At 61.5% G+C, this 14,845-nt stretch overlaps 1 protein-coding gene across 1 annotated transcript in view; it reads right to left on the bottom strand.

Annotated features, from left to right (window-relative positions):
• PRDM16 (PR/SET domain 16) overlaps positions 1 to 14,845 on the bottom strand; it is a 315,585-nt gene that overhangs the window by 22,219 nt on the left and 278,521 nt on the right. Inside the window, exons 5-8 of the mRNA XM_057750442.1 lie at positions 11,586 to 11,688; positions 5,278 to 5,491; positions 3,477 to 3,624; positions 2,832 to 2,985 (exon numbers count right to left, since the gene is read on the bottom strand). Coding sequence (XP_057606425.1) covers positions 2,832 to 2,985; positions 3,477 to 3,624; positions 5,278 to 5,491; positions 11,586 to 11,688 — 619 coding nt within the window. The remainder of the gene's footprint in view (positions 1 to 2,831; positions 2,986 to 3,476; positions 3,625 to 5,277; positions 5,492 to 11,585; positions 11,689 to 14,845) is intronic.

The following is a 14,845-nucleotide window of genomic DNA, read 5'->3' as shown; positions in this document are numbered from 1 at the left end:
CAGAGGGGCCTGGCCAGCCTGTGTTCTGATCAGCAGTTTCTTTTCCTGTAGCGCATGTGCAGGGATGCACACACACTCACACACACGTGCGTGCACAGGCGCACACACGTGCACAGGTGCACACACACAGGCACACACATATGGAAACACACACACGGACACACGTGCACAGGCACACACGCACACAGGCACACGTACACAGGCACACACAGACACACACGCACAGGCACATGCACACACACGGACACACACGCACACGACACACACATGCGCAGGCACACACGCACATACATGGACACGCGCACAGCCACACACGTGTGTGCACACACACGGATACACACGCACACGTGTGCGCACACACACACTCCCTCTCAAGAAGGTCCTTTTCTAAAAAGTGCCCGCAGGAGCCTGTCTGCCTGTGTGCACAGACACTCCCCCTGCCCCCAGCCTGCACATGTGAGTTTCCTGATGCAGAACACCCCACCCGGAGGTTACGCTGCCTCAGGCTATGTGGTCAGTGAGGCTGGGACTTGGGGCAGGTTCTGGCGCCCATCGTGGTGCTGTGTGTGTGTCAGGGGCCGCCCAGCAGGGGATGGAGTCTGCGCACTAGGAACCGGCCGCTGTGAGCCCGCGCCCTCCAGCGGCCCATCCGTCCTCAGAAGTGCTGCGTGGTGGCCCTGTGCTCACACGTGTGCAGCGCAGTCTCCGTTCCAAGCTCGACCCCCTTGACTGTGGGCCAAAGGACGCTCTGCCCTGGTCGGGAGGGTGTGCCGGCCCACGCTCACGTCTAACCTAACTTGTGACATTCGCGTCTCCCTCTCACACCCGGAACCTGGCCAAGCTTGGAGTTTTCTCTTTTGTTTTACCCCCTCGGCCAAAAGCCAAGGCCCAAGGTGGGCATGGGGCACAGACAAGGGGTGGAGGCTGCCGACAGCCGGCGGGGCCTGTCCAGCCTGCCCCGTGCCCTCCCCATCCGTGCAGGGAGTCCGTGTGGGTAGTGGAAACAGTGGGCTCGGACCCTTCCCAACTGCTGAGGTTCCCAGAACTTAACATTTCAATTACGGTCCAACAAGACCTCGCAAAACTCGCTTGCTCACCCAGAAAAGCAAGGACTTGTAAGCCTGTGTGCAAGTTCCCTTTCTAAGCTTGCTGAAAACTCCAGCCTCTCATGCAATGCACTCATGTGCGCCTCCTCCCACAGAGGGACTTTGCGCTTCCAGACCCCAAGTCCCGGCCCCCAGCACCCACCCCCTCCTAGCTCACCCCTTCTCGGCCCCTCCCAGAGGCAGTGGGTACTGCTCCCACCAGGGCTCAGGTGCGCTTTGCAGGGCCTGCAGGGGAAGCGGGTGGTGGTAAGAGGAAGATGCCCTGTGAGGTGGCCGACAGGCCGAGTGCTCTCTCCCTTTGCTTCCTTGGCTGAGGGGGCAGGTGACCCCGGTAGGCTGCAGGCTCAGTGTCCTCCAGCAGGACAGCTGGAAGCTTGGGCTCGGGGCAGTGGGCAGGAGGGGGCACTGCCCCAGCTACTTGACAAAGGCCCAGCCAGCCAGTCAGCATGTCCTCTTTGGGGCAGGCGTCCAGCTCTGTATAATCCCCACGTTGGGGAAAACACCTAGACCTAAGTCCTCAAGCTCTCAGAGTCACCCCTCCTGACACCATTGTGTGGGCTGTCAGGCTGGGGTCAGGCGCCAGGGCCCTTGAGCTGGCATCCAGGCTCTGCAGCCTGGCCTCGAGGGCCTGGTCACTGAACGCTCCCTTCTCGGCCGGTTCCCTGCGGCTGGACGTCGTGTGGCCCCTGCTGCACGCGATCCTGTGAGGATGCTGTGCGGTCACGTGTGCGAACAGTGACTCAGCACAGCGCGTGTGACATGATGACACAGCGCGTTTCCAGGCAGAAAAGAGCCTTCCATATCTTCTGAACTCTGAGAATCGGGGTCACGCCCCCGCGTGGGCCCACTAGATGCCCAGGACCCAACCCTTGTGGCCTCTGAGCCCCTCCTATTCCTTCGCTCCCCAAACACACCCCAACCTCAAGGCCTCTGCGCTCCAGCCCCGTCGCGAGCCCTCTCCCCAGGCAGCCCCTCGGCCCTCACGCCCATGCCTCCTCCGGCTCTGCTAGGACGCTTCTCTCCCGATGGACTGTCTTGGCCCCTGGCACGTGGACCGGACAGCACCCGCCTGGGCACCTGGAGAGCCTCCTGACCCTGCACCCCACCCCCAGGCGATGTGCGTGTCACGTGTGCCCTTGTGACTTGTATGGCTTCGCCTCTGTCTCCTGCACTGGCGGGGAAGCTCCATGAGGGCAGGGGGCCGCTTACTTAGGGCTGGCCCCTGCTGCCCGGGACAAGGCAGGCACACAGCCCAGGGTCCCCAAAGGCTGCTGGGGGTGAACAGCCAAACACGGGGGGCAGCACCAGGGTTATCACACCTGCTGGAGCTCAGGGCGGCACACGCGTGCGGGGAAGAGGGGGCAGTGGGGGATGGTGGGCGGCTGGGTCCTTCTGCAGGACCCAGATTTCCTCACCACCCACTGCCCACCTGCAGCCACTGGAGGGGTGAGCGAGGGGGGGACCAAGAAGGGCAGAGCAAGAGAGAGGCGAGTCACAGGATGAGAGGCTGCGACGGAGCTACGGGGTGACAGAGCAGCACCAGGAGGGCATCGGGCCTGGGCTTCTCGAGGCACAGGTGCTGGCAGCTGCCACGAGTGTTTTCTGGACGGGCCGGGGTCCCGCAAGTGGGGAAAAGCCCAGGGATTTCACACTTGGCCTGACCCCCAAAGCACCCCCACCTCAGGGGCCCGGCGGGCTGGGAGCCCGGGTGGGGGGACCACTCACATATGAAAGGTTTGACGGTGCTGTGGATGTGTTTGTGCTGCTTGAGGCCCGAGGACGTGGCGAACGTCTTCCCGCAGTCCGGGCAGGCGTGGGCCCGGGCACCCACGTGCTGGGAGCGGATGTGCCGCTGCAGGTTGCTGGGGTCCGTGAACACCTGGGACACAGACGACGTCGGGTCACTCCCCACCTGTGGCTCCCCCGCGGGCCCGGGTCTGGCCGCAGGATGGAGCTCTCCCTGTGGCTCTGCTCCCGCCACCGAGCCTGGCCTGGCGGGTCTCTGGGGAGCGGGGACCCGCCGTGTGGCCTTAGCCGAGCTGTCAGGCCTCCCTTGACTCTGTTTCTTCAACAGTGATTCTCGAGAGAACTGTGGCCCCGAGGATGCTCAAGGCAGGAGCTCAGCAGGCGCTCTCAGGCTCCAGCACTCTGACCCACGACGGCCTGTCCTGCCAGGTTGGCGGGAACCCTGAGGGGACCCAGGTCCGGCCCTGCTCCGCCCTCCTTCCCGGCTGCACGACCCGGTGCACTTCCTCTCTTTCCTGAAGGACTTGGGGGCCTGTGGTTCCCACACTTCATCTGCATCTTGACAGTGGGGGCGGGGCCGGGCGGGGGGAGACTGGGGAGCGGCCGGCGTTCCGTCCACGTTACCTTCACACAGTTTTCACATTCGAAGCGCTTGCCGCTGTCGTGGGACATCTGGTGGCGGATGAGGTTGGACTTCCAGTTGAAGGCCTTGGGACACTGGTCACACTTGTACTCTCGCTCCTCGGTGTGGACGACCATGTGCTGCTCCAAGCTGCGCACAGTGGACGGGGGTCACTGCGGGGTCCCCACCCGCCCGCTGCCCGGGAGGGAGGGGCCTCAACCCCGCCCCGCCTGCTCCCTGCAGCCCCGCGGAGCCCCCCCGCCTCCCGCGCAGGGAGCAGAGCGAGGCCTGGCAGGTCCTGTCCGCCCCCTCCCTGCACAGGGCAGCGGGATGGGCGGGCAGATACAGCCTTCCTACACGGGACGGGGGGCAGCCAGTGCGTGGACGGAGCTCAGGCCCTCATCCAAGAGCACCCCCCAGGTATCCAGCGGCAGGCGGGCCCCAGCTCAAGACAACCTTCACCTTGAGGCTAACCTTGGGCCTAAGAGTAAAGGGGTCCAGGAACTTCCAACACCGCCACGAGCCCCGGAGTGGGGGTGAGGCCCAGGAAACCCAAGGCCCCCCGGGCAGGCTGCCCGCCACGCACACACCACGGAGGTCAGTGGGGGGTGAGGAACGGGGTCTCCCCGTGAGCGGGGATGGGCGGGGCGGGCACAGCTGCCGGGAAGGGGCCGCTGCACTCGGATGAACCGGCAGCTTGGAGACCCCTCCTCTCGGGGGAGCTCCTGCTTCTCCTCCTGTCCCAGGTATGACCGTTAATCTTCATGAGCAAAGCGGCAATACATCAAGGCCCGTTAATTACGGGCCCAGCCATCCATTCAGATCAGAAACGCTCGGTTCCCCGGCACCCGGCAGACTCCATCTTTCCCCCTGTTGTTAATTGTGATTTATGTGTTTATGTAAAGAAAACACGGACCCTCTTGAGCGGTGCTTACGGCCAAGGGCCTCGGTCGGGATTTGCCCAAACTCTTATTTTCTCAGTCATCCGTTCAGGGTGGAGGGTTTCCCGTCCCTAGGGGGCCGTGACGAGATTGGCATTCAATTCCCTGCAATCCCACAGCCAGTTAGTGACCTGATGGGGTTTCACTCTGACTTTGCAGGGCTGCCCTGGAGGAAATTCTCGGAGGCGGAGGAGGGGCGCACATTGGGAAGGTCTTCACGGGTGCCTGGAGCGCGGGGCCCACCAGACCTCGTTCTCCCCTGCAGGTCCCCGGGGCCCCTGCGCCCAGGTCCCGACGTCTCCGGCCTGGCCTTGGGGCCGGGGAGGCTGCATGCAGCCATCACACTGCTGGCCTGGCATCTGTGCCCACGTCTGTGGAGTCTCCCGGGACAGGTGGAGGCCCCTGTGGGAGGCAGAGGCTGGCGCCGGGGGCGGGGGCCTCCTGGGTGGCCCCTTGCTTCTCCTGCCCACTGTCTGAGAAGTGTGTCCAGAGTGTCAGACACTCCAGGAACCCCCTGGGCGGCGTCCCCAGCCTGGCCCCGGACCTCACTGTGGACGTGGCCCTGGGGCTCGACCCCTGCACGTCTGGGGGCCTGGCCTGTGCTCCTGACGTCCTCCAAGTCTGTCTCCACAACTCAGCCCTGACCGCAGGATGGCGGGGCCCGTGGTGGCTGGACCGGGTGAGCGGGCCAGGGTACCTGCCCCTGAGGGGTGTCTTCACCTGTCCTTGGAGCCCTGGGCCTGTCAGCCCGGGCAGGCCTGAGGGACCAGGGCTGACCTCTACCCTTCTCAGAGCCAACCGACGCTGGGGTCCTCGACTGGCTCCCGGGGGTGGGGAGGGGCGGGGCGGGGAGGGGCGGCACCTGTACTTGGTGGGGAACATCCGCTCGCAGTCCTTGCACTCGTGGACCTGCCCGTCACCGCCCCCGCCGCCCAGGCCTTCGGGCTTGAGCTCGTCGGCCAGGCCCTCGTAGAGCGCGGCCCCCACTGGGCTGCACGCGTACTTCTTGTGGCGCCGCAGATCCAGCTTGGATGGGAAGAGCTCATCACAGGCGTCGCAGCGGAACGTGGGCTCCTCTGCAAGGGCGAGAGGACGGGCGGTGGGCAGGTGGCCCCGGACCCACCCCGGGCCCGCCACAGCGGGTGTGGGGAGCCCGCGCTGGCTGTGCTCCCGCCCGCATCCTTCCTGCCCTTCTCCCAGACGGACCCAGCAGAGGCTGCCCCAGGGACAGGGAGGTCACAGGGACCCACATCTGCACCGTAAGAAACACCGAGAAGCACTGGGCCCCTCCCGCGCCTGCCTCCTGGGAAGCAGAGAAGGAAGCCAGGCCAGGCGCTTTGTGTGTGACTCAGGAGGAGACGGCAGGGCTCTGATGCGTAGCATAAGCGATTGTCAAGGTCAAACAAATAAAAGGGAGGCGGCTGTTATGAAGTTTACGAGGCGGCATCCGGAGGGCCCTGCCAAGCCAAACAGCTCAGAGCTGCGAGTCCCCCAGGGAACGACCTCCGGGCCCAGCCCCGGCCCACGGCTGCCCCGAACGCAGCTTTTCCCTGGAGCAGCGGACCCCTTCCTGCCAAGGACCACCCCGTGACGGTCCAGGTCTGAACAGAGAACCTGCACTAAAACCTCCGGCACAAAGGAATCGAAAGGTGTGCTTGTGAGTGGCTGTGTGAACACGTGCATGCTCTGTGTGCATGGGGGTGAACATTCAAGCACGTCTGCCTCCTGGTCGGGGCCTCCCTGCACGCGTGTGCAGGCATCTTGGTGTATCTGCACCTGTGTTTGTGCTGGTGTCACACGCACCCCTGCGCACGTGTGCACGTGTTTCCATCTGCCGCCACAGCTGTGGAAATGTGTGTGTCTGTGTATCTCCATCCTTGTGTGCAGGTGCGTGCGAGGGCGCCTGCGTGGGCACGTGTGCATCTGCCCGTGTGTGTGTGTTCCGGCGTGGACTTGCTTGGCATGCATGAATGGGGGTGTCTCTGCACACAGGCATGTTAAGTACACAAATTTGTGTGCGTGACTGACTGGGTGTGCATGTGTACACGCGGGTGTGCATGTCTGTGTGTCTGTAGATGTGTGTGCAGTTGTGTGTGTGGCTGTGCCGTGTGACTGTACCTGTGCACACGCATTTGTGTGTGTGTGAATGCGTGTGGGTGTGTGTGCATCTGTGCGCGAGGGTGCGTGTGGGTGAGTGTGCGCCTGTGTCTGTGCGCGTGAACAAGGACCTCTGGGCCCAGCAGTGAGCAGAGCCTGAACCTTGGGCTGGATGCTGACGGAAAGGGCCCGGCCCTACGGGGTGCAGAAGCCAGGGAGGTGGGGGAGATGCCTCCTGCCTCGCCTCGTGGCAGAAGGACCACCACTGACGTCTCAGAGCACTGAGGAGATGGGGGCAGCTCTGCAACCTCGGCCTGTGGGCTGGGGGGAGGACTGGAGGGAGGACAGGGGGAGGGCAGAGGGGAGAGCTGGCGGAGGGCAGGGGGAGGATGGGGGAGGAAGGAGGGAGGGCAGAGGGGAGAGCTAGGGGAGGGGGGAGAACGGGGGGAGGGCTGGGGGTAGGATGGAGGGAGGACTGGGGGAGGGCAGACTCCCTAAGACTGGAAGTTTCCCTGAGTCTGAGCGCAGAGGCACGGCTCCCAGTGTCTGGCCACACCCAGCACCCTAACTGGTGGGCACCCAAAGCTCCCCACGCCCACGGGGCAATCCTGTGGGATCTGGCTCTGAGATGCTCCGGCTGAGCCCCTGGGCCTTGGATGACACCCTCGGACACACATGGTGGCAGATGTCACCTTCCCTGGGTGACAGGGGAGAGCTGCGGGGCTGAGAGGAGCAGGGGGGACGTGTGCATGTGGGGCAGGCCAGGCGGGCCCAGTGCTGGTCGGACACAGCCGAGTCCCGGCGTCCCCGCCTGCTTGCCGACGTGAGGCTGCTGTCGAGAGGTTCTTGTTTGGAGGAAAACAAGAGCAGGAAGGGGAAAAAACAGCTGGTGCTCAGAGTCTGGGGAATTCAGTGACGACACCAAGCCTTGCTCTGGGAGCAGGGACCTGAGCTTAACTCGGGGCTTAGAAGGCTCTGCCCACCCTGTCCTGGAAGGGCCACCCTGGACCCGCCCCAGACACACGCTGAGCCACAGAACACACTGGAAGGAGGCAAGAGGACCAGTTGGTCTTCACCAACTACAGAAGCCGGGGATGGAGGAGGCAGGGAGGGTGGCCTCACCAGTGACCCTTGAGCCAGCGTGTGTGAACACGAGGGCAGCAGGACCCTGGCATCCTTGCCACAGGGCAGTGCCCCTGGGCAAAAGGAATGGGAGGTGGTGGGGCTGGCTAGGGGGCTAAATCCTAAACGAAGCCCACTGAGGCCCTGGGCCGGTCCTTGGGCCCCAGGGTCGAACCTCAAACACAACCCTGGCGGGGGGCAGGTGGGCAAGCAGGACACATTACAGAATAGTCAGCTGGCAAGTCTGCGAGACGCTGCCTCCAAAACAGGACGCAGCCTGAATGCCGCTTTCAGGGCCACGTCCACTGCGATGTGGAGGCAGGAAGCCTCCATGTGGCAGGCTCGGTCCCGGGACCTTTCCGGCGTTTCCTCCCCTGAGCCTCGCATCAACCCACACGCCTGGTCACTGGTACATGGAGCCCAGGGAAGGCTGCCTGGCTCGCCCGGGGCACCCAGAGGAGGCGCCGAGCTGTGTACGCCGAGCTCTCGCTCTGCTGGGTGCCGGGGGCAGGCGGCCGCGTCCCATCTTCCTGCTGAGGGTGTAAGAGAGGAACCCACGGCCGCGTGAGTGGGGATGCACTGCCATTCCCCTCACCCCCTCAGGCCTTCCCTGTCCTTAGAAATGTGGATTCCTGTCCACTGGGTCTGAGTAGCAAGAACAGGACTGGATGCACAGACCCCAGGGAACTGCTCTTGTGGGTTTGTTCTGCCTTCCAGGGCTGGAATGAGGCCGAGGCAGTCGCCCTCCTCCCACCAGCGCCGTGATGAAGTTAGAAACGCCAGTCTGTATCTCACTTTTTCTGGACCCAACTAAGAACAGTCACCGAAGTTGAAACGTGAAAACAAAGACAAGAAGAAGGGCCAACCCCACCCATTCCCAGCACCCGCCAACTTATTTCTCTAGTTCGGATCTGGAGTTTGGATTCCAATGAAAATTCATCCTGTTTCTCACTCTGAAGCCACTTGAGGGCATCCTGGAGGCGGTGGAACCCACCGTGGAGGGCGCCCCCCTCCACGCCCCCATCCCATCACGGACCCAAGTTTGCTCCTGGAGAAGGACAGAGCCGGGGACAGGACACGCCCACATCTCGCCCACCTGTGTTGTGGTGCGGACACGTGTCCCAGTGTCTTCCACGCAGGTAAAGCTGGCACTGAATACACACCCGGGGCAAGCAGACAGGGCAAGGAGGATGGGCACAGCCCAGGAGGTTTCCACTCTCCCAGTGCAGGCACCTCCATTTTAAAGAAATACTAGAGTATGTCCCACTCCAGTTACAGTGTTACATTGTACTGTATTGTTACACTATGTTATACTATGTGATGTGATGTGATGTGATGATATTATATTATATTATATTATATTATATTATATTATATCTGTCTATCTCATGCTGTATACACAATACACTGCATCCTCTTGACCTTTTTTTGGAGAAGGGGGAAAAGTTAATAATTTTGAGCCTTTCTCAAAAGAAAGGCATATTTGAATGGAAATGATTTTCTTTATTTTCTCCCAAGAGCAGGAAGTTCTCCTGAAAGAGAAATCTTTCCCCTCTCCATTGAAAGAGTAAAAACAAAATAAAAAGTCCCTGGAACTAATGAATCTGAAAGTGGCTTCCCTCTGCTCCGAGTCACTTGTAGGAAAATTGGAATTGAATTTCTTTACAAAGCTGCAGCTTTGAAAGAGTGTTGCCGGTCCCAGGTCTCCAAGGCTGGTGCTGCCTCCCCCAGCGAACTGGCAAAGCAGGCCTCCTCCCCCATCCCTCACCCTGTTTCTTCCGGGATACCTGGACGTTGCCCTGTCAGAGCCCCTGCCCCCGACAAGAGCACGCAGAATTGTGATTCAGAACGGAACTCTCTCCACCTAAATCTGGGGAGGCCGTGGACGGGGAATGAAGCTCTGTCTTCTACCCAAACCACACTAAACGGAGGCCACGGCGGCCGATGTCTTGTCTGTCAAGCCTGAGCCTCACGTCTATCTGAAGTTCCATCAGCAACTTTTCAAGGCAAAGCAGGAATGCAACAGAAAAATAAATCAGTGCCTAATGGCTTCAGGGAACCCAGGGGGAACACAATTATGTGGCATCGACATGCTAATCTACCAGACTGGAGGCTCAAAGGCCCTCAAGAGCACACTCCAAATTCCTGCCGTGATAAGGGGCCGCTGCGTTTAGCTGGGGCCGGGATAAAAGATTTTTTTATGATAATTATCTTAGTGAGGAACATTGTTACATTTTCTTTCCGTGCGATTCAGAGTTAACTAGGGGGTGGGGGTGCCGTTGGGAGGTGAAGGACTGATCTTGACAGCGAAGGGTACGAAAGTCAAATATTTGATGTTGGACTATTATGTGCAGAAAGCAATTAGGCCACAAATGTTTGATAAAGTATTAGGAAAATGTGGACCCAGGTTATTTAAGATCGGGCGTTGGAAGGGGGACAGGAATCAAGGTTTTTAAAACCTTTTGGAAGAAAGACATGTCATCACACAAACGGAACCCCATCGCCGAGCGTGCTCCTTGGGCTAAGTGGATTTCTCTCTCCACGTTCTTGTGTGTTACCGAAGATCCACAGGTCTTTTAACAATTATTTTCGGTAAAACGAGACCATCCCCCTGCTACCCAGAGCTCAGCCGTCTACTTTTTTTTTCCCCAGTGGCCTAATTAAAACCAGAGTCTAGAGGAGAGGATGGGTGGGGCCGTCTTGCAGAATTGTCCTTCTGCGGAGATGGCCTTTGGGACAACTCACGGGCGCAAAGTGCTGCCCCACAAAGGTGGGCCATGCTTGGGGACCAGGAAGGTCCCTCTGCCCCTGGAGGCTTCCTGCTAATTCCAACGCCCAGCTCCCTGGCCCAGCCCACTGCGCTCCCAGGCCGTGACATTGGAGTGGGTCCTGCAGTTAGTGGCATTAATCATTAAGCCTTGGAGAGTTTGGGGGGCGGGGGGGGGGAGAAACACAGGAAGGGAAAGACCAACCTCCCCCCTTTCCCTAGCACGAATGGAATCAGGAGAGGCTGCCTTTCTGCTCACTTGTGGGGTCTCATTCAAAGAAGAGACGCCGTCTTCTCAGCAGCCGCACCTAGGAGTTAACCGACCAGCCGGTCCTCCGCCGCCAACGCAGCTTCCTCCAACCGACTTTCCTCCACGCCTGAAAACCTGCTCCAGAATCCCCAGGTGAGTGGGTGCAGCGCTTAACAACGCGGATGAAGGAAAAATCCGGATTTCAGAAATCCGAGCCCACAGGAGCCTGGGATCCCCTCACGCGTCCTCTGAGATGTGCCTGGGCGGGAGGAACGAGGGAGGGACGCGCGTCTCCTGGACAAATGCCGAGTGACCGGCCGCGAGGAGAGGACGTTCGGGATGCCTCCCGCAGCCCTGCGGGAGAGCGCAGTTGCCACCGCACCACCGCGGGGCCCACCGGAGTCCTAAATGCTCCCTCTCACCTAACGCAGTTTCCCGTAACCTTTCTCTGGGATATTCTGCTTTCAGCTACAGATGCTCATGACTTCCAAAGACACTTCTGGCATCAGGGCCCTCTCTTAAACGAGACCGAAACGCTCCCTTGGCATCCACTCTGGAGGTGAATGTTTCCAAGCCACAAAAGGGGTTTGTTTGTTTGAAGTCCTGTCGAGAGCAGTGAATGCTGACAATAGTGATGGGGTTTTTACCCGCCCCCCCCCGCCCCCAGGACTCTACCACCAAAAGCCGTAAGGCGGCACGACACCCATTCACGTACTGTCCCAAGTCCTGCCTGGAATTCAGGGCGTGGCCCATGTAACCCAAGGAGGGAGAGAGCAAAGCGCTCAGGCTGAGACGTCGTTAGGAAGACGCTGGTTCTGACCATCAGAGACCTGGGCAGGGGGCCGCGGGCAGCAGCTGGGGCACCCCCGGCCCCTGTCCTGCGGCCCGAAGCGAGGGGAGCTCCAGGCCTCTGCTCCTGTGGGTGGGGGCTTACCATCCAGGCTGGGGGGCAGCGTCCCCAGGGAGCAGGCGCCTTCTTTCACATGGACAAGCAGCTCTTCTCCTGGCTCAATGTCCTTAATGACTTTATAATAAATCTAGGATGGAGAGACCAGAGAGAAAGGGTGAGCATGGTCGGCCTTGCCACTTTAAAAGCCACATGGCGCACCCCCCAGCCCGCACGCCATTGACACTGCTCGTCGGGGAGGCTGGCCTGTGGGGCACTTGACCTGCCTTCTAATTGCTGCTAAGAGGTTCCCCTTTGGAACTTGGCAGAATATGCTCAGAAGGACTGGCGTCTATTTTTAACTTGTTTGGTCCAGGTTTTGGATATTGATAAAGGGAGTGCAAAAGGAAATTGGTGAGGATCAGCCCCCAAATTCCCAAGCAGGGAACTATTAGGAAGAGCAGCTCTTTCCATCAGGATGGAGCCTGGGCTGGCTCCCAGGTTCCTTTTGTCAACATGTATGGAAGGCACCCTTGGCTGTCTGGGTGTGGGGTGCAGTCTTCAGGGGGCTGAGAGTGAATCTGGATGTTTATGAAAGTGGCTATGAACACAGACAGGCCCTGTGGGTCAGGTCAGCAGGTGTGAGTCTCAGGTGAGTGTGGAAGCCACCTGCAAGGGGAGGCAGAGGGGAGCCTGTGCCTGCAGCAAGCTCGGTGCCGGCAGCCGTCGGCAGTCTGAGACGGGGGGACACCTCTGAAAACAGAGAGGGACTGGGTGGGGCTCAGGGTAGAGTCCGCAGCCTGGAACAAGCTCTGGAGGACGTCAAGCCTCAGTGCTCTGGGCAGCCCCGAAGCTGCCAAGGTATTGCCTGAAAAAGCACTGTCGGTGTGGGAGGTGGGGGCTGTGATCTAGACGCTGCCAGCAGCTCAGAAGGGCAGCATGACGGGGCCATCAGGGATGGAGCCCAGAGACCAGGCTCCAACAGTCTGGGGGCTTTGGGACAGGATGGAGCCTCCCTTGCCTTTGCCAGATGCTGCCTGGGAGCCCGTGCCCTCCCTAGAGACCAGGGACACAGCTCCTCTGGGTGGGGGCACCCACTCCTCACGTGAGCAGGGCTGACACCAAGAACTCTGTGTTTTAAATCCGGAAACGCTGGGTGGCAGGCTGCGCTTCTCTCAGGCCAGTCCACTGCCTAGCACACTGGCAGGGGTGTTTGCGTCTTTCTTCAGATAACAGTAACCAAGGAGCTTCCTGGAGCCCGAAGGCTGGACCGCAGGACTGGCTGGGAGGCCAGAGAAGGACCTGAGCCAAGTCTCTCTGCCCTGGGAGACCCGGGGCTGAGGCTTCTCCAGGTCATTTCCATCCGCGGTCCTCCAGCACCGCCCTCCCCACAGAGGACCTGGAGGTTAGGTGTCAGGGCAGCCGACCCAGCAGCAGCTGGACGTGGGTGGGGAGCCCCAGGGACTGAGCAGGGCACCAGCCTGCCCGTCTCCCTCCCCACCCTCAACCCCCACCCCGGGGAAACATCTGGAAGGCTGAGCTTCCTCATCTGTCCTGGGGCCCCTTTCCCCCTCTCCCCAGCTCAAGTCCAGCTTGGATGCCCTCACAAACCGCGAGTCTCAACTAACTCCAGAAGGACGCCAGTGTGCTCTCAAAGGGACAAAAGAGCCACACTGCGTCCCCAAACGCCCAGCTGAACGCTCGGACAGCGGAACTGCACCTGGTGGGAGAGCACGCACACGCGCAGACGTCCTGTGAGTGGCCAGAGCCCCTGTGCCCGGGCTCCACAGCACTTTCACGGGGCGACCGTTCCCTGGCACGTCGCTGAAGTGATGAGATTTTTAAAACGGAAACTAGAAACTGTACCCTATTACCTCCTGTGATTAAATCAATTGTTATGAAGCTCCCAGTTGTGTATCATTTTATCTAAAAATTACACAGTGGCTGAAATAATTGTTTAAAGAAACCAGCTCTTGCCACTGTATTTCAAAACCAGACCCAGAGTGCAGCCCAGGCTCCAACCAAGCCCGAGTCAGCCCCAAGCCGTCCCCGGGCGGCGAGTCTGGGATGGTGAACACGCAAGGCACCGCCGCGCAGGCGGAGCGCGGCCTCCTGCGAGGGCGGGCTGAGGCCGGCCCGACGGCACGGCGGCTTCTCGAGGGTCCCCGTTAGAGGGCAATGCGGACCCGCCCGCAGCGTCCTCCCCGGCCGCACCCCTCGCCCCGCGAGGGCCCGGGACGCGCGAGGCCGAGGCCGAGGCCGGAGGCCAGAGGCGCCCTCTGACCTGGCGTCCCGGGCTCGGCGGCCGCATCCTCCCGAGACCGGGGATGCCGGCCTCCTGCTCCCGCCGGGCTGCGGGGGCTGGCGCGGCCCGCCTGCCCCCTCCGCCCCCCTCTGAGAGCCACCCAGCCTTCCAGGACCCCCACCCCCACCTCCCCGAGCGGACCTCCAGATCCCCGCCCCACCCCCCCCCACCCCCGGACTGGGAGGCTGCCCTGGACCCGCCCCCTCCCCCCGCCCACCTGCCCCCTCCCCCCATGCCCCACCGCGCTCCATCCTCGCACCCCCTCGGAAGACGCCTGGCCTGGAGGGAACCGACCCTCCCCAGTCGCCGCCGGAGGGTCTAGCGCGCCGGTCGTGGGGTGCAATTTTGAGCGCAGCGGGCGCCCCCTCCCCGGCCCGGGACCCTCGGATGGCCGCCTGGACTGTGAGCCGCAGACGGAATTAATGGCTCTTCGTGCTGACGGCAGAGCCGGGGGCGGGGGCGGTGGGGGTCCCCGATGCCTCCACCTGGAGGAGGGGCGCGGCAGCGAACCGGAGACCCCTGGAACTTTTCCAGACTCGGCCGGTGCGCCTCTGCCAAGTGCGCCGGGGTCCGCGGGCCGGCCGGGTCCGCACAAAGGCCGCCGGCGCTTTTGCGACCTGTTCCCAGCGGCACAAAGGCCTTATCAGCCAGCCGCGCGCGAGAGACCTGCATCCTGGTCTGCGGGTTGGGGGAGCGACTTTCCGGGGGAGCGACTTTCCGGGACGGAGGCCGGGCTTGGGTGGGACGGAGGCCTGGGCTGCCTCCTGGCTTCCAGGGCACAGTTACACGCTGCGCACTCACTGTGCAGCCGGTAATGAATTATTACTGCAGCCCCTTAAACATTCCTGAAGTCTGTTTATAACCTGCCTTTCACTGTGTGCCCCTTGGTGGGTCATATTCAGACCCCAGGGCCCCGTGGGCATCACTCGCGGGCTGAGTGAGTCCTAAGGATTTTCATAAGAGGGGAGACGGCCTGTTCCCGGGGGGAAGAAGGAACGCTGGC

Source organism: Hippopotamus amphibius, chromosome 1 (genome assembly GCF_030028045.1).
Source record: "Hippopotamus amphibius kiboko isolate mHipAmp2 chromosome 1, mHipAmp2.hap2, whole genome shotgun sequence".
NCBI lineage: Eukaryota > Metazoa > Chordata > Mammalia > Artiodactyla > Hippopotamidae > Hippopotamus > Hippopotamus amphibius.
This window is presented reverse-complemented; position numbering and strand designations above follow the sequence as displayed.